The sequence below is a fragment of the Asterias rubens genome, chromosome 10 (assembly GCF_902459465.1).
Source record: "Asterias rubens chromosome 10, eAstRub1.3, whole genome shotgun sequence".
NCBI lineage: Eukaryota > Metazoa > Echinodermata > Asteroidea > Forcipulatida > Asteriidae > Asterias > Asterias rubens.
Window position 1 is genome coordinate 660,944 of NC_047071.1, and position 27,504 is coordinate 688,447.

A 27,504-nucleotide genomic window follows, 5' to 3' on the forward strand; every position below is an offset into this window, starting at 1 on the left:
ATTGTAATAGTAAGCGACTGTTTGCCCATAATGTGCATGTCTGGACTGACATGGTGACCATGACCTCTGTTGCCTGGGCCCGATTTCATTGAGCTGCTAAGCACAATAATAAAATTTACTTAGCATGAAATTTTTGCCTTGACAAACAGGATTATCGACCAAATGTTCTTGTGATTTTCAGGATTTGAAAACACAGCTGAATACCAGTAACTAGCAATATGCAAGAAATGGACATTCGGTTGGTAATCCTGAGAAGAAATTTCATGCTAAGCAATTTTGTGTGCTTAGCAGCTCTATGAAATTGGGCTCTGGTGTTAGCCTTGGTGCCCCTTTAAAAGGTTTCTCATAGACGTCAAGATTTTCCACTGGAAGTGCCGTTTGCAAAATAAAAAATGGTCTTGCCCTCAGATCACACTCCAGTCCTGCACATGTGGTTTGCACTAAAGACAGCCGAGTTACTTTTTTTGCTCTTGCTCTTATAGTTTTTAAACGTAAATCAAAGATTTATAAACTGTTTTACATCACGCAAATCAAACTAAATCAGCAACTTGGATTTTGAAATCAGTCTGTGAAGACAATAGTTCTTAATTGATTGTTAATGAATCATGAGAGAACTTTACAATTTCATTGGTTAATGGAATTCAAATGAACTTAGAATGTGTGATGAATTTTAACTGTGATGAGTGTACGAGACGAGACAATGTTTTGATGGAGTAGGCAATCCTTGGCTTGCTCTGTAACTTTTGGCAAACAACAATGATTTCAAATAATGATTCCGGTGACATGGACTTCTGTTCTAAAAAGGGTCATACATACCACAATAAGGGATGATTATACTCAATACCAAATTATTAACCCCCTAGTACACTGCCATAGTCGAGGTCGACCAACCTCAACACCTAGAAGCAACTGTCCATCTTTGCATGGACCTCTTGAGAGGACACTGTGATGCCAAAGCCAATACACCTTTTCGCAAGTACACATTGTGCAAGTGCTAACTGTTGAATAAAAAGCATACTGGTCTAGCTAGGGATCAACTTTGATCGCTAGCTAGACCAGCATGCACCTCATTCCACGCCTTACGCGGGCTTACCGAGTATTTGCGATTAGGTCAAAGGTTGATGTTTCCAAGCACATCCTCTCCATCATGTTTCTTTCAACTTATTACTTTATCAGATTTGATGTTTTCTGCCTCGGTCTAATAAAATCGGACCAGTGCAAAAAACACTGCCAGGGAACGGCCCACAAAACAGAATGCTGGTTCCCTTATAACAGCACCAATAAACCCTAACAGGTATCCGATGTCTGTATACCATGAAATCTTGACGTTATAATACACACTATTTTCACTGTCTAGTTATATGTCAGAATAAAAGACCAAATGGCTTCTATGTTTTCACTCAACCCTGTAGAGACCAGAGTATAATTTGGCACCGAGAATAAAACCCCATTCTTTGGTCTGAACTAACAGCGTACTAACAAAGCATCACAACAAATATGACCCATTACTAAAGCTAGGAACAAATCTGTGGTGTACATACACAAATAGTAAAACAAGGCCTGCTCCAAAAAATGACGCAATTTTTCTTCTGGCCTTGGGACGAATAATAAAACAATAATTCAGAAAAAAAATGTGTACTTAAAAAAAAAAAAAAGTGAAAATGAAGCAGATGCATCAAACTATTTCTGTTTCCATAAAATACAACAGGATAAGTTAACAATATCTACATGTGTGTGTCCAGATGCAATGTGGACTGAACATGATCGAACGATCGTGTTATATATATGATTGACTGGTACCAGGTTCTAGTTAGCGCCCCAGTATGTGGATCCTCCGTAAGGTGGTTTGCTGACCGGCTTGCCGGGGTTGGTGCTTCCCTGGGATCGTTGAGACGACCCACCCTGACCATCGCTGTGAAGTTGGTGTGGCAACATGGTGTTGTGTGGCATCATCGGCACGAAGGAGGCGTGAGGGTAGCCTGTCGCTTGCGTCAGAGGCCCTCCCTGGTTGCCACTGGCCAAAGGGAAATTGAATGGTGGCGGGGTACCTGTGTGGAAGCCTTGCTTGTCTGCATAGGACTGGGAATGAGCCTTGTTTGTGTAGGAACTAGCTGTCATGTCCGCTGGTACAGCTGAAGCTGAGGTGACAGACACTAGTCAAGAAAGTCAGACAAAATTTATTAGAAAAAGAAGTCTAAAGTCGTCTCATCTCATTTGCGCAAAAGACATCAGGCACAAAACTTGTTTCTTGGAACATTTTAATTATTGAGATTTGGTGCTGACCTACATGGAACATGGTGTAGGCCTTAAAGACCCTGAACATGTTGGTAATTGTCAAAGACAAGTCTTCTCACTTGCTGTATCTCAACATATGCATAACCAGGATAAATGTACAAACCTGTGAACATTTCGTAGTTGTGTGCGTTCAGATGCTTGATTTCGAGACCTCAAGTTCTTGAAATCAAATTCGTGGAAAATTACTTCTTTCTCTAAAATAACTCCACTTCAGAGGGAGCCGTTTCTCACAATGTTTTATACCGCCAACCTCTCCGAAAGGTTTTATGCTACCAAATATTTTTAGAATAGACTCTTCAGACTACTAAAACAAAAAACTTCTAATTTTACCGAGGGCAAACAAAAATCTGAAATCAAGACTAAAAAGGGAAGAGTATCATGACCCATACATCCTGACAAACGTTAGTTAATGAAGGTGTTTTAAAGTTGATTGACACACAAAAGCGACAGTTTATGTTAAAGCCACTATTGGTAATTACTCAAAATAGTTATTAGCATAAAACCTTACTTGGTATTCGAGTAATTGAGAGCTGTTGATAGTATAGAACATTGGGAGAAACGGCTTCCTAAGAAGTTACGTAGTTTTCAAGAAGGAAGTAACTTTCTACGAGTTTGATTTCGAGACCTCAGAATTAAACTTTGAGGCCTCGAAATCAAGCATCTGAAAGCACACATCTTCGTGTGACAAGGGTGTTTGTTATTTTATGCATATGTTGAGATACACCTAGTGAGAAGACTGGTGTTTAACAACTACCAAAGTTGTCCAGTGTCTTTAAAGACGATGGACACACAAAAGCAACTGTTACTGTTAAGACTTACACAATTTAAACAGTGAATTTTGAATCCATCGACTGCAAAAAGTTGTTTAAAATTCCTGCCAGAGTTAGAGTATTTGGGGTATTTAGGGGTAAGGGGTGCTTAGAAGGGAAGTCAAGTGAGGTATGATATTACAACCCAAAAGCTAGCATTTTCAACCTTTACATATCGTTATCCTCAAGGGCTAACGTCAAAAAACTAATTGAGATTTACATTGACATTATGTGGCTCTTCATGAAATCCCAAAATGATAATGAATCTTATATGGAAATAATCAGGGACCACGTTCATGACACTGCTTACCGTATTAGCAAAATATCCACACTTACGGAAGCAGGGAATTCCGCGCTTACATGTATGTCAAGTGTATTTCACAGGTTAAGCAGGGAATTTTTGCTTGTTTGGTGCTTACTCCACATTATCATGCATTTTTTACTTACACAGCGAGCGCACAGAAATTTGGCGCTGTGACAGTGAGCAGAGAATTGTGATCGTCAGCTCAAATTCGACGGTAAGCAGAGCCATGAAATTGGGCCTGGATTTTCAAAGGAATAGTATCAAGGCTGAAGGTGCATTGTTATTTACCTGAACTACGTCCTGCTGTCACACAAAGCAATGAAGACAAAATGCAGGCCACAGCAAATAAAGCAAACAGGTTAAGGGAAACGGGAAAGAGAGAATAATGTGCAAGTTAGTTTTAAAAAGATGAATACGTGGAATTCATGGCAAAGTGTTGGGATGCAAAGGTTAGATAAAGATTGTCATGAAAATGAGTGCATTCCTTAAAGAGGCATTTCTCTTTTCTACAAGACTTATTTTTTAAAAACAAAAAAGTGTAGAGAGATTCTGGGAGGAAATATTTGGCTTTTTAACAATTAATAACTTTAAGACAAGTCCCCCCCCCCCCCCCAAAAAAAAACCCCACACCTCCAGGCTCTTTGTTTGCAATGCGCAATTCCAATTCAGCACTTGTATTTAACAATATGGTCATAGATCGGTTGATCCTCCAACAATTATTCACCATAAATCTTACTTGGTCAGAAGCACTGTGACTGTTGATTGTATAAACTATTTTGAGAAAAAGATTCCCTTCCATGTAAAATGGTTTTGAATAAATTTCCCCTCCAAAAGAATGAATCGTTTCTCAGATTTCTAATGGTTGGTGTCCATTCACGAATGCTGCGGCCAGAGATGAAGTTTGTACCAGCTGTAACCTTGCTCAAAAGGGGACGGATTAAACTATCTTGTGAGAATACAGTAAATGTTTTTTTGCTGTTTTTTTCTCAGCAAGAATACACTGTATTCAGCTGAAACTTTTATTTCAAGGTGACTTTTCTTGTATTATTCTTTTAAATTTTTAATCAAATTTAAAAAGACAACAAATAAACTATGACCCTAGCTCGAAATTAGAAGTAAACACACAAGCATTTATTATGTTCTGAAACCATTTTCAAAAATTTGAAAACAAATAATCTACACTTCAATCTACACTTATTGACATGGCTGAACAATGATATGCACAAAAGTAGTAAAGTTCCCAAGGGTTAACCCCTCGATCTTCCAAGCCACAATCGCTTTATTTAGTTCAGCATTTGTGTCTCCTTTCCAAGTGTTAGTAAAGTGCAACCTACTCATTGGAAGCGGGATTTGGAAATGACAGAAAGTTATCAAGGGACTAACCTGTTGCTCCTGTGCCTTTAGCCCCAGACTGTGACACTGTTGAGTAGCCACCTTTGGTGTAATCTTGTGACTGGTTCAAATCATCATATCCTACCAGAAATAACAATCAGGGATAACATTTTGTTAAATGAAGACAGTCATGAAAACAATTGGCCTCAACCTTCAGGCCTTAACTGTTAACTTGTATTGGAACTTTGCAAATGCACCACAACAAAAGCACAAGGCACCAGCAGCCGATTTCACAAAACACTAGGATTAATCCTAACTTGAGGTAGGACGAGTAACCCGTCCTAACTTAGGATGGGTTCAATGTGTCTTACGTATTTGGATACGGAACTGAACCCGCCTAAGTCCGAAGATTAATCTTAAGTTAGGAAGAGTTTGGTGAAATCGACAGCAGGGCAATCACTGTGGGTGCCGTGGGTTGACAGCAGGGCAATCACTGTGGGTGCCGTGGGTTGACAGCAGGGCAATCACTGTGGGTGCCGTGGGTTGACAGCAGGGCAATCACTGTGGGTGCCGTGGGTTGACAGCAGGGCAATCACTGTGGGTGCCGTGGGTTGACAGCAGGGCAATCACTGTGGGTGCCGTGGGTTGACAGCAGGGCAATCACTGTGGGTGCCGTGGGTTATTTCGAGGCCGGTTTCACAGAGCAATAAAATCCATCGCAAGCGGATTTTCAGTATTACCATAGTGATTTGTATTGTGACACACTTTACTTAGCAACTACGATTGCTTTGCAGTTAAGATCAGTCTTGGCTCTTTGTGAAATCGTCCCCTGGGCCCTTAATCTTGACCAGCCGAACCTCTCAGATATTCAGGGGGGTTACAGACTCTGTGCAACCTCTATGATACCTGCCAACAATTCATGTCATGTGTATCTCTTGTGTACAGACTTGGCACGATGCAGTTAAACTAAAAATTAAATCATTTTTGTTTCTGTACCTGCTCCATATGCACTATGTGAGCCATGTTGACCATATGCCGTTTGTTGGAATGCCGAGTGGGGCGTCGTCCCTGCTTGAGACCTGTTGTTAGGCTGCACCTGCTAAAGGGAACAAATTTTGAACACTTTGAACATCTCATCCAAACATTTATCTGTGCTCTCTTTGGCCCAAATTCCCAGGGAATCAGCCATCAATTTCACCAAAGGCTGGGATTAATCCCGACGAGTAACCCATCCTAACTTAGGATGGGCTCAATGTATACTATGTCTTCTGATAGGGAACTTAATTTGTCCTAAGTCATAAGACTACTACAAAGTTAGGAAGAGTTTGGTGAAACAGATGGCTTAAGTACTATCAAGTTACCACCAAACAATGTTTCTTTCAGACACCCCCCCCCCCCCAAAAAAAACCAAAACAACCAAAACAACAACAACAACCAGTTGAGATAAGTTCAACTCTTGCAAAATATTTACATCAAATAAAAGTTAAGAGTTAATGGTGGCTGGCATTGGAGCTGATAAGCTAAGATTATTGGTTTTGGATGTTCTTTTCAATATAATGGTAACATGTAGGTATTATAGTTTCATGGCTGATCAGTCAGATTTGTTGTTGTTGATCTTCAGACATAGTCAGTAGAACGAAAGTATTGAGTCATCATTTCAGCCATTGAATAAAATACCTGGATATCTCAAGTTGATTCCCCTTATGTTCTCAGGTTTCTGAAAGCACACAAATTTTTGCAACAAGGGGGTGTTTTTTCTTTCATTATTTTCTTGCAACTTCAATGACGAATTGAGTCAAAATTTTCACAGACTTGTTATGTTATTCATATATGTTGGAATACACCAAGTGAGAAAACTGGTCTTTGACAAGATTACAAAAAGGTGCCAGTGTATATTAGCGGCTGGTTTTAGAAAAGTTGATCTCGTGGAAATGTCAGTACAAATATATTGCCTGCCACAACATTTCATATAGAATGCCAGCAAGGTCTTTGATTATGTTTAATGTGAATTATTTAGTATTTAATATGAATGCCCCTAGAATTTTGGAGCAACAAAGGACACGATTTTAGTTTAAAAAAAAATGTGTTTCTTTTGGTGGTACATACTGTATTGACAGCAGGAAACACGGCTGGCTGGTACTGCAGACCGGGTGGTATGATCCCATGACTTGGGTAGTAAGGTAGCCCTCCGTACCCATAGCCTGGTGGAACAGTCGCTGGATTCATGAAAGCTGCTTGCTGAGTGGCTTGCTGTTGCGTCTGGTGATGACCCGCTTGACCTGTGAAAGTATAACATGGGAATTGGACACTTAACTTTGATTACACATCCAAAAGCCCCGTTAGAAATTATAACATGGTGAATAGACCTTTATCATGGTGCAGCCATCTTGAATTTCTCTCATTGATATCAATGTAACCAAACCGAGGCTGGGAGAACAAAATAGTCTGCTTCCTATATGCAAAATAATTATAAGCATACATTATTGTTGTTTGATATGAGGAACATGACCAAGATGGAGGCATCGTGACAAAGGTCTATAGGAAACAAGAACAAAACGCTGAGCTTTGGATGTAGGAGGAAAACCCAAGGGGGAAAACTCCCGCGATCAAGGAAGTATTAAGTCTTTGTACTGTGTTTTTTTGATAAGCCTTTCGTGAGTTAGATTTGCATTTAAGTCTTGGACAATGACTTGCATAGTCACAAGTTTACATTTGAAGTTCTCAGACTATAGAAACGGTTGCTATTTCAAATGGTTCAGTGCAAGCCTTTGTACAGCAACCTCCAGACAAGCAAACCCTGGTACCATAACACTTTCATCCAGAATTGTGTATGGGTGTTCACCATCTCTTACATAACTACGCAAAACTTGCCCCGAATCATGTGTCACAGCAACTGTCTCTATAGACAGAGGAATTCAAATTTAAGTGACAACTTGTGATAAAGCGTGCACTGTACCAGACAATATTCAACTCTAACACACAAGTTGTTTGTCATGGTTGATCAGTAAGTCTTTTATGACGTTATCTTCAGATATAGTCAGTAGAACGAAAGTATTGACACATCATCTCAGCCATGGAGTACAAAGGGAATTTGGACACTAATACCCTGGTTTCACTGAATAACTCGTTTGTTTAAAGGTAGGGCCACTGATTTTCCGCGATCGCGGAAAACGGACGGAATTCGCGGAATCCGCCCTTTGAAACGGAAAACGGGATTTCAGAAAATTTGATTTTTTTTTTTTTTTCTTTCTTGACGCCAAAACTATTGAAATTGCATTCTTTATTAAGATTCTTTTTGTTAAACTAAAAAGGCATCAGAAATCAGACCATTAAAAAGTACGAGATCGTAACCGTGGATCATTCTGTTCTACTTCACACCATCCTCAATGTTTACACACATGATGTACACACGTTGTTAACATGGTTAAGCGAAGGGCATTATTCGCGGCACGTTTTAAACATTTTTTGTTCACCCAAATTGCATTTTCTCCCTCTCTTTTACCAACAATAATACACAAACTAGCTTACCTATGATCTATAAGAACACATACAATGTTTTTTCATCTCGGAAAGGTCTAAAATAAAACCGTAAACTGTCAACATTCTGTCGCCAAAGCGAAAACAAAATGGCTGACATTTTGTTTGTGGATGGAGAATGGTCACGTCCATAGACTTGTTCCCAAGTCTTTGATCATGCTGAAACAGCGCCCTCTTGTGGGTACACTCCTGTCATTAGCCTACAATGTGGCTGATGCAGAGAATCAACTGCAGTTTTAGACTTGGAATCAAGTCTATCACATCATGTGCATTGATACTGCAGTCACAGTGCAACCTTTTTAGAACAGCAGTATACAAAATAATCCACAATTATAAAAAAAAGTATTTTTTTGAAATTTGTCAGTTCAAATGAACATTTTACGAAGTCAACAGTGCAACTTATCTCAAATTGATTTTTATAAGTGTGTCCCTGGGTATTAAACAACCTTTTATCTAATTAAAAAAACATGAAACGGAATTTTTTGTGCCTGAAACGGAATTCATGTTTTTGCCAAACGGAATTTGCACTTTTCTGAAACGGAAAATCAGTGGCCCTATAAAGGGTCTGGGTACTTTTTGTATGACACAAAACGCAAGCGTCAACAATTTCAATATTAACTTTATGCGGTTTTAACGATAATGATGATAGAAACTCCCCTTAAAACATAATTCTCGCTGAGGTGCTGTAGTTCTTTAAGAAATGAGTAAAAATTTCATGAATTTTTTTTTGTCTCAGTGAGACGAAACTTATTTAAGCACTTGAGTTAACTCAACTCTCCTGAAAACATTGCTCTGTGTTTTTCACTTTTCTTCCCCGCAAAAACTTGATGACCAATAAAGCTGAAGTTCCTTATTATAAATTATATTACATACATCTTCATTCACAGTGAGTAGGGATTCGTGACATTACCAAAAACTTGATCTACAAAAGGTACCAAAACCCTTTAAAGACGATGGACACTATTGGTAATTGTCAAAGACCAGTCTTCTCACTTGGTGTATCTCAACATATGCATAAAATAACAAACCTGTGAAAGTATGAGCTTAATTGGTCGTTGAAGTTGCCAAATAACTATGAAAGAAAAAACACCCTTGTCACAAAAAGTTGTGTGCCTTCAGACGCTTGATTTCGATACCTCAAATTCTAAATCTGAGGTCTCAAAATCAAATTCGTGGAAAATTACTTCTTTCTCAAAACTATGTCATTTTAGAGGGAGCCGTTTCTCACAATGTTTTATATTATCAACCTCTCCCCATTACTCGTTACCAAGTAAGGTTTTATGCTAATAATTATTTTGAGTAATTACCAATAGTGTCCACTGCCTTTAAAGCAGCTTTAATGAAATTGACACCATCGGGCACAAGAAGGAATCTGATTAAGTCACCTGTTTGTTGCTGCTGCTGCTGCTGCTGTGTTGACAGCGACGAGCCGACGGGCGACGCCGCCTCTCCTCTGGTGAACTTGCTCTGGTCCGTCATGGAATACTGCGCCGTTGAGTGGGATGTGACATCACGACCGGTCATCGTCGTAGGAGGCTGAGGGAACTGTTGGGGATCATAGGAGTAACCCTGGTGTACAAAGTGGAATTAATAGTTGCTATTGGCAACCGCCAATCAAGTACCACTACGCTTGCTTTTTTTCTTCTTTTTCTTTTGGGCGTATGTTTTTGTTCGAAAATTTCTTCCAGAAAAACATGTGATTCTTCAGATATTCGTAAATGGATTACAAATAAAGGTAAAAAGTTACTGGTGATTGGCTTTACTGACGACCTAGGGTCATCGATTTTAAATGGATCTTTTTTTTAAAATGAGTATAATGGTAACATGTAGGTATTATAATTGCATGGCTGATCAGTCAGATTTGTTGTTGTTGATCTTCAGACATAGTCAGTAGAACGAAAGTATTGAGTCATCATTTCAGCCATTGATTAACATACCTAGATATCTCAAGTTCATTCCCTACAACACACACACAACCCGTGAAACACTACCACACAAATGTTTTTAACAACAGCCACCAAACTGACAATATATTATCAGATCTTAATGACAAAAGCACTGTCTAAATATGTTCCTCTGAACACCTTTTGGTAGGTGAAATTTGGCATTACCCTTTCATGGTGGTATGTTGTATAACATCCAAGCAGATCCTTGCCATTTGATAGGGGAATTAACGTGATAGCAAATATAGGCTCTATTGCACGCTACAAATATTGTACACTCATTTTGGTTTTTAAAATGACAAAGATCTACTTGGGTGTTATATAAAACAAATTATAAATGTTTTTCATTCGAGCAATAGTGCGAGTATATTCTTTCATTGCAGATGGAATGGTCCATTCAGATCAGCTTTGCCTCTTGAATAGAACATTCCATCTTTCATCTCATGAAATATTTGCACCAGTGCACTGATAAACATTCATTAATTGTATATTAGCGAATAGGGAGCCAAGAAAACTTGATGAAGTTTTAGGCCTGTTAGTGCAAGTGGGAAACCTCAACATCAAAAAGTGCATATAAAATGTGAGTACAATGTACAGGTTATCAAATCATTAAATTGGCAATTCAATCAATTCCACTAAAATGGTTACTAAGTACCCATAGTTGAGTGCTCTATGGTAGTTAGACCCTGGAATCAAATCCATTTGTACTATTTGTTTTTCTCTTATTCTCGTTCCAGTCATGGTGCTTGAACAGTAAACTTAAACATAACTTGCTCCTCTTCATACAGGTGTACAAATACGAACTGGGTATGATGCGTCCTTTAAAATATAGAATTGTCAGGAAAATTTTCTATTGAAACGACCTTTGTAATAGGGAACTGGCAAGAGAACTTTGAGTATTAGTGTGTCTTTTACAATCGCTACATCCAAAAGAGTGGGCCATTTGTAAAGATGGTCAAAGAAGGTTTATATTAAAGGGTGAAAACTTCTCAAATCAATAAACCAAAAACAAAATAAATTTCCTTAATCAATATTTTTTTTTTAAATAACCGCAGATGAAACTGAATGTGCCAATAATGAAGAGTTTAGCAAATCAAACTTGAGTCAGAACTTACAATTGGCATTCTCGATAACTGCATTTGCAGGTCGTCATAATTGTAGAACGATTGGTGGGAGGCAGCTGCTGCAGCCTGCTGGAACAGAACAAAAATGTCTCTTTTGTTATCAACTTGAAGACAATGGCCAAATTTTATAGCGCTGCTTAAAGGGACACAGGCAACTTGGTCTTTGAAAAGCGTTTGAAAACCGTTTGTTATAAAATGCATATGGGTTTGAATCCCCAGCCATGACACCTTTGTCCTTAAGCAAGACACTTAACCATTGCATCGGATGGGACGTTAAGCCGTTGGTCCCATGTGTTGTGTAATGCATGTAAAAGAACCCAGTGCACTTTTCGAAAAAAGTAGGGGTTCGCCCCGTTGTTCCCGGCTGTGGCTGCTGAATGCGCCATAGCACCTTGCGAAGGTGCTACATAATCGAGTCTCATAATTCATCACTTCAACATATCTTTCTGAAAGTTAGAATATCATTATTAATATTATTTATTCAGAAAAATTTAAAGGCTCTAGGAGGTTTTGAGAAAAACCCTGCAATCAGGAAAAATTTCCTGCATCTTTTACAAACATTTTTCTTCTTCTTCTAATACATGTGTGCTTTCCGAACAAGAAATTATTGAAGCAAGAACACCTTAAGCTGATGGTCAATCAGTAAGCTTATAGAAGTCTTCAGACATTGTCAGTAGAACGAAAGTATAGTAACATCATCTTAACCATCAGGAACACCCCTATCTAGCAACTTTATGGGAAAATGGAGACATGCACTTCATATAGACCCCTGGCAGACATCATGTACGCCTCATGGTCTGCCATTTAAGGACAAATGCATGTTTCATCAAAGATTACGGCCAATGCAAGAGGTCTATTGATTTACATTCAAAGGCGCTTACATGTAGCACTATTGGTAATTACTCAAAATAATTATTAGCACAAAACCTTACTTGGTAACGAGTAATGGGGAGCTGTTGATAGTTTAAACATTGTGAGAAACAGCTCCATCTGAATTTCGAGAAAGAAGAAATTTTCCACGGATTTGATTTTGAGACATCATAATAAGATTTTGAGGTCTCAAAACCAAGAGGAGTCTGAAAGCACACAACTTCGTGTGACAAGGGTGTTTTTTCTTTCATTATTATCTCCCAACTTTGACGACCGATTGAGCTCAAATTTTCCAAGGTTTGTTATTTTATGCATATGTTGAGATACACGAAGTGAGAAGACAATTACTCCCAAAGTGGTACCACCAAGATGTATCGTGAGGGATGACATCATGTGAATAAGGTCTTACCATAACCTTGATGGCTAATTCTGATGTGGCTATGATTTCCCCCCAAATAGGATATGAGGGAATTACTGAAATGTGTTTATTGAAGCTAAATTTGTACCTAAGATACTTACAAATGGATTGACAGGCAAGATGCCATGGCCCATGATGTACTGGGGGTTGAACAACGGCATCCCTGGTGGCAAGTTTGGTGGTCCTTTATCTGCAAAGAAGGCCAGGGACATTTCACATCACTTATATATGGGGGAAAAAACTGTGACCCCTTGATAATAACTGATAGGTGCAGTCGACTTGGGCCAAGCAATGCTAAGTAGATCAGGACCTAGCAATATTCACTGGACCAATAGACCGTATTGAACATGACGTCACCCGGCTAAAATATCTGACCTACAAGATGGCATCAGTACGTGTGTATGTGCGTGCATGTGCCGTAGAAATCAAACCGGGAATGTGGCGTGGTGCATGCTTTGATGATGTACGCGTTTGGACGCGCATACGGTTTGCCCTACAAGATGGCAACTTTTCATAGCAAAAAGTGGTTATTCAATACGGTCTATGGCCCAAGTCCAGCAAGGCCGTGTCTGAATGGGCGGATATGGCTACAGCTAGATTGCCATGACATCATGCACTGAAGTATACGACGTCCTAAGCAACAGATGTAGCCATAGTAAGAGCCGTCAATCTGAATTCAGCCATACTATTCACATAGGAACAGTACCCTCTCAGCCACACAAGTATGGCATCCTGCCGCTTTTCATGAACATGTACAACTTGGAAGGTTTCACAACTTTTTGGCGCTGTTTCCAAATATATCTCTCTACTAAACAAGTCTAGTAAATGTATTCCTGGCTAGGTCTTGAAGGTCTGAAATGCAAGCCTGGAGGTCTACTAAAGATTTCCCCTGGAATTCAAACCCTGTTGATAGTAAACTGTTGACTGGCTGATCAGAAGATAATGATAAGTTTCTTCAGACGTTACGTCGGTAGAACGAAAGTATCTTAGCATCATTTCAGCACTTGTGATTTCAGTTGAACCTATACTAACTGACCATTTCAAAAATGATGATACTAACATCATGTGGTGGAATACCTTCAGCCTCTGTACGGGTAGACTAAACCCTTGAGAATTAAGTCCCACCTATGTAGTTACTGCATGCAGGCTGTCCATAGCTATGATATGGAAGGAATGCGCGCACATGCAGTAACTATGTGAGAGTTCATGATTCCATGTACAGCCACAGGCCCATTTTGGTAGTGATGACACTGAACTTAGAAACAGCCATAACCTTTCTATTTCAGGAGTTAATATTTTAGAAGTTTGAAGTCAACAAGCAAGGTCAAGGTCACTTATGTAGACATACTTCATGTACCAAGAAGGGACACTGGGTTTGTGACAGCAGATGAAACATCCACATGCATGAAGGACAGGAACATCTGGGGACATCTTCATGAACATAATTGACACCACTCAAAATAAAAGAAACTTACTTGATGTAAGTGATGATTTGAATGCTGATGATCCAACGGATGTAACCGATGTGAGTCCTGATGACATTCCACTGACTGTATTATAGCTGGATGTAGTCAGCGATGACGTACTGGCATTAGAGGTCATTGACGAGTGACTATTAAGACTGGATGACGTCGGATGACTGTGATCCATACCATGCTGTGGCCATCAAACACAAAGATATATTGATTTATTTATTTGATTTGTTGATTGATTGACTGATTTATTTACACTTGTAACAGCGCAAGCTCTGGGCCAAGTTTCATGCCTCTACTTACTGTAAGCAAAGAACAGGCGCTTACGGAAGCAGGGAATTCCGAGCTTACATCAAGTGTATTTCCCAAGCTAGCAGGGAATTTTTGCTTGTGTGTGTGCGTATTCCACGTTACTAAGCATTCTTCACTTACACAGCGGGGCAGAGAATATTATTATCATTGGGAAGTGGACAGGGAATGGGTTTTTTGTAACGTTAGGAATGGGTGGGCCAGGATTGTAGCCATACCTGTAGCCAAAGTCGCCATTTCGAACATTGCCTTAGTTTCCTACTCCCATGTCTACATTAATTCCACTGTGAACAATGCATGCAGAGAATTTATTTCATCCTCTATACAAACCTAACCTAATCAAGCGAAATACCATACCATACCAGCTTTGTAGCATTGAATGCCACATAGTAAGCAAAGGGCTATTTACTCCAACACTAAAATCGTCGAATAACTAGCTGTGGTAATTAGAGATGGATTTTGATGGGATTGATGGGTTTATTGACCCATATTCCCCAGAAGGCTTTCTGACTGGTACAATAGCAATCATAATCCTCCAGACTATAGCACTTCAATACAAACTCAAATACTCTTCATGCCTCAAGCGAAGCATGGCCACGCGGTACTGAATCATCCACCAAAATCGGTTTAGGATTGGGTTAAGGTCTACACTGACCTGTGAAGAGTTCAATCTGCCGTCCAGACCTCCCAATTTGTTGCTGCTCAGCTGTGCTACCTGTGCGCCACTCTGTGATGGCATAGAGTTTGATACAGTCGTTCCAGTCATATGCCCTGAGCTTGACATTCCACTGACTGAGCTAGATAGTCCCGAGGGTTGTGTGCTCATTGTGCTTGGTCCACTGGACAGACCGCCTGCGGTCAAGCCACCACTGGATGATAGTCCACTTGTTGAATGACTGCTGAGACCTGACGTTTGGTGACCGCTCCCACCGAGACTCGAACTGTTCAGCGCGGAGCCGCCGAGGCTAGAGCTGCCAAGATTGGAGGTACCCAAGTTGCTCCCGCCGAGGTTGGACTGGGCGAGGTTGTTTGCGCCCATGCCCGAGTTGGGGTGACTGCTGGCGTTCATGTTGGAGCCTGAGTAGCCGTGGGGCATGTTGGACAAACCGCTGGGCAGACTGACCTGAGAATGGACAGTTGTTGTCATCGCAGTAGCACTTGTTGGATGGTAGGAGTTTTGTGTCTGAAGGTCAAGAAATAACTTGTATTAAAATGGCACAATTTTTACAAAAACTCTCACATTTTGAACATCAAAAAAATAATGAATATGATCTGGAGGTAGGAGGGCAAATTTCAATGGAAATTTGGTTGGTAAGCCTGTTTTTATCAAGGAAGAAATTCCATGCTAAGCAAATTTTTGTGCTTAGCAGCTTACACACTGTGAGAAACATTTCATGCAGAAACGTCAATCAGTTTCAAATATTTTAAAAATTTAGGTCAGGGAAAATGGTCATTAAGTATACATCAGCCATACCCAGTGCTTTCGGTTCAGTAAAAACTTTGATTCAAAATATATTTTACTGTTCGGAACTACATACCTGTCTCATTTGCTGATTACCATGAGACGCTAATCCCATCTGTGAGTGTAGACCCGTAGACGCTTGCATACCACTCGGTGACTGGGACATGGCGTTGCTTGCTAGGCTCGTTGGATGTGTCCCTAGGGAGGATAGCTGCAATGGCATGGAAGGTGTATGGTACGGACCGGACTGTAGCTTATCTGTCTTACCTATAAGAGGGAGTAGGGAGAGAAGAACAATCACCAAACAGTTATCTCAGTGGGTTAGTTTTAGGTTGGACGTTTATCAAGTGTGACTTTTGGTAATTTTCGACAAGGCTGATCAGTAAAGTCTTTTATGACGTGATCTTCAGATATAGTCAGTAGAACGAAAGTATTGACACATCATCTCAGCCATGGAGTACGAAGGAAATCAGAGGTCGATTTCACAAAGAGTTAGGACTAGTCCTAACTAAGGACTAGTCCTAAGATATATACAAAACATATGGCTAGTTCGAAGTTAGGTAACTTGTCCTAACTCGAGATAAGACTAGTCCTAACTCTTTGTGAAATCCACCCCTGGACAATAATACCCTGTTTCTATGCATAACTTGTTTGCTTAAAGGGTTTGGGTACTTTTTGTAAAGAAACCTTGACGTTGTCTTCACTCCTGGATTTCAGATTTAGAAAGTTTGTACTTACCATCCATCTGCTGGGTAGGTGATGCTTTCTGTGCATTCATAAATCCCACTTGGTTTTGATTTGGCATTGGGATGGGCTCAGGAGCCATCTGGAGGAGAAACAAAAAACCTAACCATTAAAACAGAATAAGCTTCTGGAATACTTCCATGAAATTTGGTAATCAAAACAACTGCAAAACACACTGAAACCAGCTGATGCAAACTTGTAAGTGCGTGAATTTTTTGTTTGTTTCCTACTACATGCTCATAAAACCCAAGTTCTTTCGCTGTCAGCCTTTTTGTCCAACAACAGGGTTGCCCTTTACTCTGTCAGTGACTAGCCAGCAGGATCAGTTTGTTGTTTCACTAGACAATCGGCTTTTCCACTTGTCAAAGTCTGAATGTTTCCTTCTGACGTCATTTGTATGGGACTTAAATTTGAGACCCTATAAACAACTTGTGCAGTGAGTAGTTCCATTGTACATAGCAGAGTCGTCCAGATGGTTGAGTGTGAGTTATTGATAATGGTGACTCAACTCAAAGTAAGAATTATCAGGATTAGAGTCTGAGTAACTGATTATGGCGACTCAAGTCAAAGTAATCGAACTACCTCAGTTGAAGAGTTAGGAGCCATAAAATCTGTTACACGGAGTTACGTGAACACACAAAGTGTTGGACTTATATGTAGTCTTGTGAGCTCTCTCTAGTGTTGCATCAATATATTACAATCTGACCTGTTTCTGAGGTGCTTGGCCGTAGATAGATCTCTGCTCCAATGTTGTTGGGATCGGCGAGGCTGTGCTGGCGGTTAAGAGCGTGTTCATTGCTGACGATGGGTAGTTATCGCCTTGTTTGTTGGGATAGTTGGACAGGTGGCTTGGGGCCGTTACAGCTGCTGACTCACCCATGCTGCAAACAATCATCAATAAAATCGGAGGTTTCAATATTCGCTATTGCTTCTGCATACTGCTCAAGAAATCTTTGCATACTGGCAGAGTGAAAAAAAATCACTGTATAGCTACAAACTACAGTGCACTTTGTGTTAATTGTTATCTTAGATTCTGTATTGTTGTTTATTTGTTCTTCCTTCGCTCTGCTTTATTTTTGATAATATAAATGATTTGCTTTATAGTTTGCCCAGGCCTGGAATTTCAACTTAAGAGGCCATTTTAATTTTTCAAATGGCACTTCCATTAATACATTTGAAACATCTTTGAGAAACTTTTGATTAGGGCATCAAGGCCAAGACTCGGGACAACAGAGTCAGGGACAACAAAGGCCACACAATTCAAGGCATGCTTGGCCATGACCCAGACCAAAGCTCTGGTGTTGTTAGCAGCAGAGTGTTGGTTTGACAAACGGTCATGACACTTGCGCCCTTGAGCAAGGCACTTAACCATACACGCTTCATTAAACATTGGAAGGTAGTGCATTCTGCTCTACCAGCCTGGGTCCGAGTAAATGACACCCATGCCTACATCCTTATGGACTGTGAAGGGTAACCCTGTTTCAGCCCCTGGAGTAGAGTAGTAACGTGCCCCTAATGGCAATTGATTTGGGTCGATAGCTCAAAGCAGGTAAGCGTATCTCTCACCTAGAAGTGGCCGTCCAGCCTTGTGAGGCGATCTCTCATCATTTTTTTTAAAAACGTTTACAGAGAAACCCATTCTTACCTGTATGATGGCATAGCTGAAGGTAGCTGGCCAGACGATGGCATTGGGACAGACCCTTGCAGCGATGTGCTGCTTGGAGGAACTCCAGCCATCATACTAGACACACCAAAATCAACCGATGGTTCAAGATCCATTGCACCGAATTGAACATCAAGAACACCCAGTCCTCTTGCTGATACTGGCATCTCAACAGCTGACAGAGGAATCTGATAACCACAAGAACGTTTCAAGATTAGCACTTTGAGAAGCTGTTACCTTTTTAGTGACTGGCTTCGGCAAAACCTGTTTTTTTTGCAGAAAACTTCAATATTTTCTCACAAGGAATGTTGCCACATGATTCTGTTTCTTTCATGAGCTTGTTGATTGGTTGTTAGTAAGATGGTTAAAGAATAGTACAGGTAGTACCTCATAGCAGGTGGAGGCATTCCCTTGTATTTTTGTTGTTGTAGATTTTTTATTTATTTTGAGAGTTCTCTTAGAAGTCTTGTCTTACTTTGAGACTGTCATTTGATAAGCTTTTTGAATAGTGGATTTGGGGATTGTTGAAGAATGTGAACAAGTCTTACCTAAGTGGATGGTGGAGGCATTCTCTCTTAAGTAGATTATGTTCTATGTTGAGAGTGCTCTTTAATGAGCTTATTAATTAGTGGATTTTTAGGGATTGTTGAAGAATGTGTACAGGTCTTACCTTAGTGGATGGTGGTGGCATTCTCTTCTTTGTTGGTTTTGATGCTTGCTGTGACTGAGCTCTTTGCTGGGCCTGTTGATTTGCACTCGCCTCCTGTCCTGGCACTCCTTGCCCTGGTGGCATGCCCATCTACTCATGCAATACAGACACATCATTCAAAATAACAAAATTGTATATTTGTCAGATTGTCATGATCTTACTCACACCTTCAAGGCACTACATGATTCAGCTCCACCCTACATACAAAATCTGAAGACGCCCCCCACACAACAAGACCAGGCCTAAGATCTATCACGAATACGCTTGATTTTCCTCCATATCGCTTGGCCAGTTACTGGGACAACATAGCACCAAGACACTGGAGGTCATTTCTTGAAGACCTCAGACAAATAAACAACATCACTCTCTTCCAGGCAGAAATTGAAACACACTTGTTCATGCTTGCTTTCCTATTAATTTGACAGTACTTTAACCTTAGTTTCTACTAGACCGGCGCCTGTAAATGGTTTACAGGAAAGTGTGCCTTACAAATGCTGTATTATTATATAAAGCAAGCTTTCTGGTCCAGCTTCTGGCTGGCCAGAGACAGAACCAGTGATAGAGACAGAAACAGCAATAAGAACACCCTTTTACCAGATGACTCAAAAAACACAAACAAGCTTGGGAAAAACTATGCCTAAAATGCTTCAGGAAACCCATTTGATTCCCCAATATTGGCCAATACTTTTTTTTCTGGGTGTAAGGGAAGGGGGATGGGGGATGGGGTGTGAATTCAACAACAGTGAAGAGATGAAGCAATGGGAGACTTATGAAGGCTAGGAGGCTGGCAGCAGCCGATTTCACAAAACGCTAGTATTAATCCTATTGGGAGTAACCCGTCCTAACTTAGGATGGGTTTGATGTGCATAACGTCTATGGATACAGAACTGAACTCGTCCTAAGTCCTAAGATTAATCCCAAGTTAGGAAGAGTTTGGTGAAATCGACGGCAGGTGCATCAATAACATAGTCCTGAGCATGTACACATTACCAAGGACAATGGTTTAACCTGGTAAGTCTGATGCCACCTACGTCCCAAAAGTCTCCCCACTGTAGAAGAAAACCTTGGCTATATTTGTTTAAAGTCTTACCTGATTGACCTTGTTGTCATTGGCCGAGATGGGGGGTTGAGGTTTGATCTCTCCGTACTGGCTGAACACGTTTGAAGACTGTCTCTGAGAAGACATAGGGTCAGACATACTCGCTGGTGCACCCGACGTCAGCTGAGAGGTGACGTTAGAGGCGTGGGGGGTGGACTTGCCAAATAACGCTGCAAGGTCAATCCTACAGGGGAATGCAATATAAAGCCAATAGCAGTGGAACGTTTAATGTGTGATGATGGTGAAAAAACTTATAAGGTGCTAATCCGTCAAGATCATAGCGTGCATAAAAGCAAATTACATTGGGAAAAGGGGAGTCTTTTGACTTTTACGAAATGTGGATAAAGTAACATATTCACGAATGACAGTAGAAAGATTGTTCCAAATCTAGGCCCAGCTACACTAGGCAAAGTATGTAGGTTCAGAGGCATTGCATGGTAATGTATCAATATATATAACTTCAATAACTTGTCTAGTTATTTATCTCTGGACATGGAGTAGATTTTGCAATACAGAAGACTACTTAGTTCTGAAAAGAATTGTCCTGCTTATTAACTACTACTGGGCAAAAGCCAGGACTATTACTTATGCTTAGTGGATTGAAGGGACTTATTTCTCGCTATTATCTTCACTGCTGCAGAGTGAGTTCTTTTAGTGGATCGAGGGGACTTCTCGTTATTAACTTCACTTTCTTAGTTGGTCTCAATGTTTCATCTAGCCTGCTCTATTCATCGTCAAAACACTGAGCAAAGGTTACCTAACTTTTGTAGGTTTACTTATAGAAGGTTAATTGCAGTAATTTCAAGTAAGTCCTCTACTGTTTGACCACCTCAATGTGTCTTACCTTGTGAAGTTCTCAGGAGCTGAGCTGGTATGGGAATCCTCCATGCTGTACGAGTTTATAACGTCCCTTCAGAAAAGAAAGTAATTATGAATCATGTCATACCACTATTTAGCTATGTATAAAACGTGTTCAGGCCGTGTCCAAATTGGTGGCTACGGCTGCGGCTACGACCGTTGCCAGGGGTGTTGCTAAGGGCTTCCTATACTTCAATGCATGATGATGCGGCGATCCGGCCGTAGCAGTGGCCGTAGCCGCCAATTCGGATCCGGCCTCAGTTTGGTTAAAAGGCCAGGTATAGGAATGCTGACAAAACCTAGGATCAAATAGAGCTGCATACTTGTGCGACAGAAGAAATTGTAGGAAACCAGTCATAGAGAGAACACATGCTATGGTTTTTGAAATTCTGAATACAAAATAACAAGATAAGTCTTTTCTACCGGAATATTCTGGCTGTGTCAAGGATTGTGAGTGTGTGCCCACAGGATCAGTCCTTTGCGCCTAAAATGTGCCCGACTTTTGAGAAGCTGCCATACTCTCTTTACGATGTTTTTCTAGGAAACTATAAAAAACTCTCTGTGCATATGACTCACCTCTGCTGCATTGAAGGCATGACGCTAGATTGCTGTTGCATTGTAGCAGCCATGGACTGCGGCTGCCCCATGGATGAAGATTGCACTGCCAGTGACTGGCCCATAGAGGGCGCCATGGAGCTGACCGACATCGTTGCTGGCATAGAGGGCGGCATTTGGGCGTTGGTGGACAGAGGAGATTGCTGGGGCTGAGCCGAGGGCTGCTGAACAGAATTGTTGGGAATTTCGGATGTTTGACCGGGACTGGGTGTAAACACTTTACTCTCTGCCAACTGCAATAGTTAGTCAATCAAATGTGAGTTCATGTACATAAAGGAAAAATGGGACAGAATTGAAATACTGAGCTAAAATACCACAATCTTACCATAGATTGTGTTTCTGACGTCACAAAATGTGACTTTTTCAAACCCTAGTTTTGTTTGAATATGACCTTGTTCAACTAAAGCAACTTGACTGGTCGAGAAGCCATACATATGAAATAGAAAAGCTTGTACTCTCTACATCAGAGGAATATCTAGAAAACGCTGGTCATAAAACGAACCCGGTAGGTGATAATCGGAGTAATGTCTAGGGAATATCTAGAAAACGCTGGTCATAAAACGAACCCGGTAGGTGATAATCGGAGTAATGTCTAGGGAATATCTAGAAAACGCTGGTCATAAAACGAACCCGGTAGGTGATAATCGGAGTAATGTCTAGGGAATTCAGGAAATGCCATTTTATACAAATGACCCACAATGTCTCAGTAATTGATAGTTGATAATCAGCGCCATGTCTATGGAGTTAGGAATGCCATTTCAAAGGGCACTTCCGCTGGATTATGAAGTCTATTGGAAATATTTGAAGGGGCACAAAGGCAAAGACTAAGGGCAACACAGGCCACAATGTAATTTCAGGCCTACCATTTCATGAAAATGGCCCACAACACAAAGGTAACTGGTAGTTGAGATTCAGAGAAATACTGTTTTATAGAAAAGACCTAACAGAACTTCCGGTAAACCGGTACTTGATAATCTTACATCACCACTCCAGTCATCCGCCGTCCAGCTGTCTGTAGCTATCGCACTCCCATCCCAGGCTGAAACAGTGAAATCACCCACTACAATTATTCGTTAGATATAGTGGCTTCGGTTGACCAAAGGAGTAAATCATTGCTTTGTTTATCATTGAACAAAATGTAATAACTGTTTATATGACATTTTGGGGCTGAACACAGAAAATAGCTCTTCCAGGGCTAACTACAATCCCGGCCATATCTCTTTGGCCCCGCCCCCCCTGCCCCCTTTCAATGTTGGTTCTGATTGCATGGTTTTCTCTGTTACAGTCACCATTGAGCGGGGGGGGGGGGGGGGGGGGGGGGGGGGGGGGAAGGGGGTATCAGGGAGAGAATGATTGTCAGTGGGAAGTGTACAGGGAATGGTTTTATGCGACGTAAAGAATGGGTACCATGTGATGGTAATAAAACTGCCTTGGTGAATGTGTCATAATTCTGGACATATTGATAAAAAAAACCAATATTTTCACCTTTGTAGTGAAGTACAAATCTAATCAGCTAAAGGAGGTACTTACTGTTGTTATCGTTGGATGTATCTGGGGGATTGGTCCACACATTGTCCCCTGGCTTGAAAGCATCATTCTGCTCGAACGTTCTGGTGTTCAGGAAGACAGAAGAGAAAATAGAAAAAAAAGATTTTGTATCAAAAACTATTTGCAACCAGACATAATATTTGGCCTGAAGGAAAACAAATCCGAAATCAATCTTAGGTAGGATGAATCTCAATCATGCCTGATAACAACAAGACTCTAGCACTCTTGGCAATATTTCCCAGCTAGTTTACTAGTGGCCATAGAGCTATTGACTATAGCGCTAACACCCTGTTATACACATGCACTAAGGTTTTGAAGCCGTGTGGGCGCATCCGTGTTTATGTACAAACCAATACAAAAGCTTGTAATTTTGTATGGCAATTGTACGGCTATTTGCATCACTTGTTCTTTTCTATGTGTCATCAAAGCAAAAAATGCAGCAAATGTGAACGCACAATCTGCTGATCAGCATATAAACTGCGAGCGTCATGTGCGTCATGTTTAAAAGGCGCATATACTTGTTTTTAGTACGTCAATCAAGTAGAAGTTACGGTTTCGTAGCGCGGACGTATGCGGTAAGTTGGCCAGGCTGTGTGTGATAGGAAAACGAGAACGTGTCGCACCAAGACTATACGCGCATGCGCACATACAGAGCCGGAAACTGTCGGAAATAGGCGTCTCAGTCATAACAATGCAACGAACGGACGTCGTACATGGACATACAGAGGAAACACATAAGTTTTACAGAGTTTCCTTCTTTTATTACGCCTTTGAACCAAAAAGGCATTTATGAATGGGAATAAAAAAGGGTAGTGACTCGTTCTTTCACGGCCATTTAAAACCTTGCAAGATCGTGGCCATGTGGTAAAGGCCCTATCACACGGCAACGACCCTGCCGGTTCTAAATGGCCGTGAAAGAAGGAGTCGCTACCCTTTTATTCCCTTATTAAAAACCTTAGCAGATGATATTGAATTGTCAAGTAGGAGGGTTTGACTGTGTACTGTGTAGATGTATCCACCACACAATAGCATGCAGGCTGGTATAGTTCATGTATCATTCAAAATCATAGTGGATGATATTAAATGGTGGGCCTGTAGGAGGGTTGACTGTGTACTGTGTAGAATCATTCACCCTTTGAGATCATTGAGGATGGCATCGCTTAGAACCAATATACATGACAAAATAAAAATGGCATGTGATGTGTGCTCGACTGCATACAGTGTAAAAAGGAAAATCTTTCAGTGAAAACTTTTCAGCAGATAATCAAACACCTTGGGGACTTACCCAAATTTTGGATTAGTGTAGGATCTTGGACCCCTTCCACCACGTCGAGATGGACCGTTCGTTTGATCTGTAAGACAAAAGAGAAATGATTCAAAGTTGCGCATAATCAGCCATTCTATTTCCAAACACACAATACCAATGACTTCTAATTTTAGATTGGCAAGTAACATTTATATCTTCCTCTACTCGAAGAAACTTATCTATTCAATACTTAAATGAAATCTGGAAAAACTGTGCCATGCATCTTGAAGAATTGTACAATGGAATCCATCAAATTTGAAGAACAAATAGTGTTGACCCACTTTCTAGACTCCGTTTCCTGAGTGTGGACAAAGGGAGATATGTGCAGGGGACACTAATTGTTCAAGTTGGTAAAACAAAATTTTGTTTGTTTTTTGTTTTGTTATACAAGTTCTCCCCAACCAAGGTTTAAAAGCCACTCTTGGTTTTGGGCTACAAGAAAAACAATTATTTAAAGTGGTAAGAACTCAGGGGAATCGAAGGTCTGAACTGATATTGAATTGACACAACCCTTTTTGTTCTATCATGAAAGAAGTTCATCAGGCTGGTAAAATGACAACTTATCAAAAGAATCTTCTTTCTAACTACACTACTGTACTGTCATGTTTGTGACAAATCGCATCGTTTAACACTATTTTACCCATATCCCTCTGTTACATACCATGCGCCTTGCGGCCACGCCCCCTGCCACTTTCTCCGCCCTCCCACTTGTTGTTCTGGTCGTTCCTTTCTCGATCCCTGCTTGAAGAGTCCGACTCTCTCCCTCGACCTTTCAGGGGAAATTTACAAGAGAGAAACAAACTCAAATACCACAGATCAAAGAGCCATGAAATTGGGCCCAGGACCCAACCGCACGGCACTGCTAATTGCAGAACCCTGCGCTAAAGGTGCCCTATAAAGCATGTAACTCTATGGGTCGCAAGTGTAAAATTCTGAGGTGGGCAGTGCTCATAAAGCCGCTTAGCAATTTTTTTCATAAGCCAAAATAACAATGGGGCACCAGTCATAATGACGTGAACTAAATGGTATTCACTGCTCAGCAATAATTTTCAATGCTAAGCCAGCTTCATCACATTCAGCCAATCATCTTAGAGTTGAAAACAGAAAAAGTTCAAAATATCACCTTTGGTCATCCGTGGTGGGAGCTGAGCTCTTCCCCCTCTGCCACGCCCACGATAGTTGCCATCTCTCTCCTTATTGTCCCTGTCTCTAGGCTCCTTGTCTTTGCCACCCTTCTCTCGGCCCCCTCCCTCTTTCTCTGACCGTCCTTCCCTACTGTTTGATGTGTTGTCAGAGTTGCTATTGCTCCCCCGAGAGGTAGACGTGTTGCTCTTTACTTTTTTCTTGGAGCTGATGGTTTCCCACTCGCCCTTTGCAAATAAAATTAAGACAGTTAGAAAAATCAAGATAATATATCTTGTGCTCTCATACCGACCAACTACCTAAAGAGGTAGGACGATGCAAGACACACATGAATAAATGGGGGTTTACCAATGTTGATGACACAAATGCGATTGTGGCACATCACCCCAATCTATGCCACACATTTACATTGCCCAGCCCTTGAGGAACAGTGCTGCCAAGAAGACCTAATAGCAGCTAATAAGAAGGCTGTGAGATGCGCCCAATCCTGGCCAAACATTTGAAGAGTAGATGATGGACTTGAAAGAAGACCCACCAACTAATAGAAAATTTGAAACCTGTTTAAGGTGTCATGCTCGAGTGGTTCTGAGAATCAAATTCAAATTCTGGTGTTATAGTCGTCAGGGTGTGGGTTTGAATCCTGGTCACCATACTTACTTGTATCCTTGAGCAAGACACTTATTTTTTTCTCTCCACCCAGGGGTATAAATGGGTACCTAAGACAGTAGAGGTTGATGTTGTGTTGAAAAAGCTTTTGGAATGCCACGGCAGCCCGGGGCTATATACTCTCCAGGGAGCTGAGAAAGATCACTGTAATGTTTTTGGCCCAAAGACCAGATGCCAATTTCATAGAGCTGCCTAAGCAGAAAATCTCGCTTAGCAGAAACGAGCAGGATACCACAAATTGTACATGTGACATGATATTTTGGCTAATTTTGACCGTCTCTGGTAAGCATAATGTGCTGTGTTAAGCTACTTTTTGGGTTTCAGCAGTTCTATGAAGCTGGACCCTGGCCACTAATGTAAAGTGCATTGATACGTCATTGTAAAATAAAAGAACTAGTTCTTATTATTATCAAGTGGGTTTATCTCACCTGGTCCCCGTCTACTCTTTCAAGGAGGAGGTTGATCGCTCTTTCTGTATCTTCCTGACAATCGTACAGGGCCACCATGATTTCATCTTCTGACTTGTGGGTTACATCTTGCACCTGGCCAAACAACATCAAGAAAAACAAAGTTAACCTTGCAAAATAAAAATCCCAGGCTTCTAGGTCTCCTCGCGCTGGTTGGTTTACAAAATAATTGATAAGGTTTGTGTTAACACCAGATAATAATAATCTCAAATTGAGTTGCGGTGGTTTTGAAACTCAACATTTCGATTTGTATGCTCTGATTATCTTCTGGAGAAAACAGGATTTCAAATCCCACTTAAAATAATTGATGAAAGAAGGAAATTATTTACCATCCATTCAAAAGACTCCAACAAACGATATTGTCAGCAATAGCAACTTATGTTTTGAATGTTTTGCTTTGTTTTACCATTTTGATTTTTTCGGCCAATTTGTCGTCCAATTTGTTTATGCTGGTACTGTCGGAAATCATCTGGGCGAGGCGTATCTGGTCTGGAGTAGCCTGTAAAGGACACAAGGGAAACATAGAAACAGTTCAGGTGCAGGAATGTCACTAACAACTATTATCTATCAATATATCCGTAATGTTTTAATGACTATTTTGTAAACTGTGCAGTTCGGCTATTTAGAAGCTGTATTGCAGTGTTTTAATAAGTAAACCATGAATAATAATTATCAGAATAAAGCAGAAATGAATTATTCCCAAAGTAATGCAAAGCGAATTTTTCGTGAATTTGATGTCACAACCCTCCTTTCGCAGCGATATTCGCAAGAGATTTGGCCACAACTCAACTCAGTGCGAATTTGTAACGTC

At 40.7% G+C, this 27,504-nt stretch overlaps 1 protein-coding gene across 10 annotated transcripts in view; it reads right to left on the minus strand.

Annotated features, from left to right (window-relative positions):
• Positions 1–686: 686 nt before the first annotated feature.
• The window catches only part of LOC117295390 (ubiquitin-associated protein 2-like), a 32,086-nt gene continuing 5,268 nt past the window's right edge, over positions 687–27,504 (minus strand). Inside the window, exons 3-27 of one of the 10 annotated variants that reach the window (XM_033778020.1) lie at positions 27,100–27,192; positions 26,655–26,768; positions 25,541–25,787; positions 25,079–25,186; positions 24,397–24,463; positions 23,094–23,173; positions 22,544–22,602; positions 21,525–21,796; positions 20,935–21,000; positions 20,082–20,274; positions 18,953–19,081; positions 18,265–18,470; positions 17,326–17,500; positions 16,614–16,701; positions 15,952–16,142; positions 15,069–15,596; positions 14,108–14,288; positions 12,734–12,822; positions 11,336–11,413; positions 9,663–9,846; positions 6,847–7,019; positions 5,737–5,839; positions 4,792–4,881; positions 3,697–3,711; positions 687–2,153 (exon numbers count right to left, since the gene is read on the minus strand). In XM_033778020.1, coding sequence (XP_033633911.1) covers positions 1,807–2,153; positions 3,697–3,711; positions 4,792–4,881; positions 5,737–5,839; positions 6,847–7,019; positions 9,663–9,846; positions 11,336–11,413; positions 12,734–12,822; positions 14,108–14,288; positions 15,069–15,596; positions 15,952–16,142; positions 16,614–16,701; positions 17,326–17,500; positions 18,265–18,470; positions 18,953–19,081; positions 20,082–20,274; positions 20,935–21,000; positions 21,525–21,796; positions 22,544–22,602; positions 23,094–23,173; positions 24,397–24,463; positions 25,079–25,186; positions 25,541–25,787; positions 26,655–26,768; positions 27,100–27,192 — 3,876 coding nt within the window. In that variant the 3' untranslated portion in view covers positions 687–1,806. Of the gene's footprint in view, positions 2,154–3,696; positions 3,712–4,791; positions 4,882–5,736; positions 5,840–6,846; positions 7,020–9,662; positions 9,847–11,335; positions 11,414–12,733; positions 12,823–14,107; positions 14,289–15,068; positions 15,597–15,951; positions 16,143–16,613; positions 16,702–17,325; positions 17,501–18,264; positions 18,471–18,952; positions 19,082–20,081; positions 20,275–20,934; positions 21,001–21,524; positions 21,797–22,543; positions 22,624–23,093; positions 23,174–24,396; positions 24,464–25,078; positions 25,187–25,540; positions 25,788–26,654; positions 26,769–27,099; positions 27,193–27,504 lie in introns of all 10 variants that reach the window. The other 9 variants (XM_033778023.1, XM_033778022.1, XM_033778015.1 and 6 more) reach the window with 9 other exon arrangements.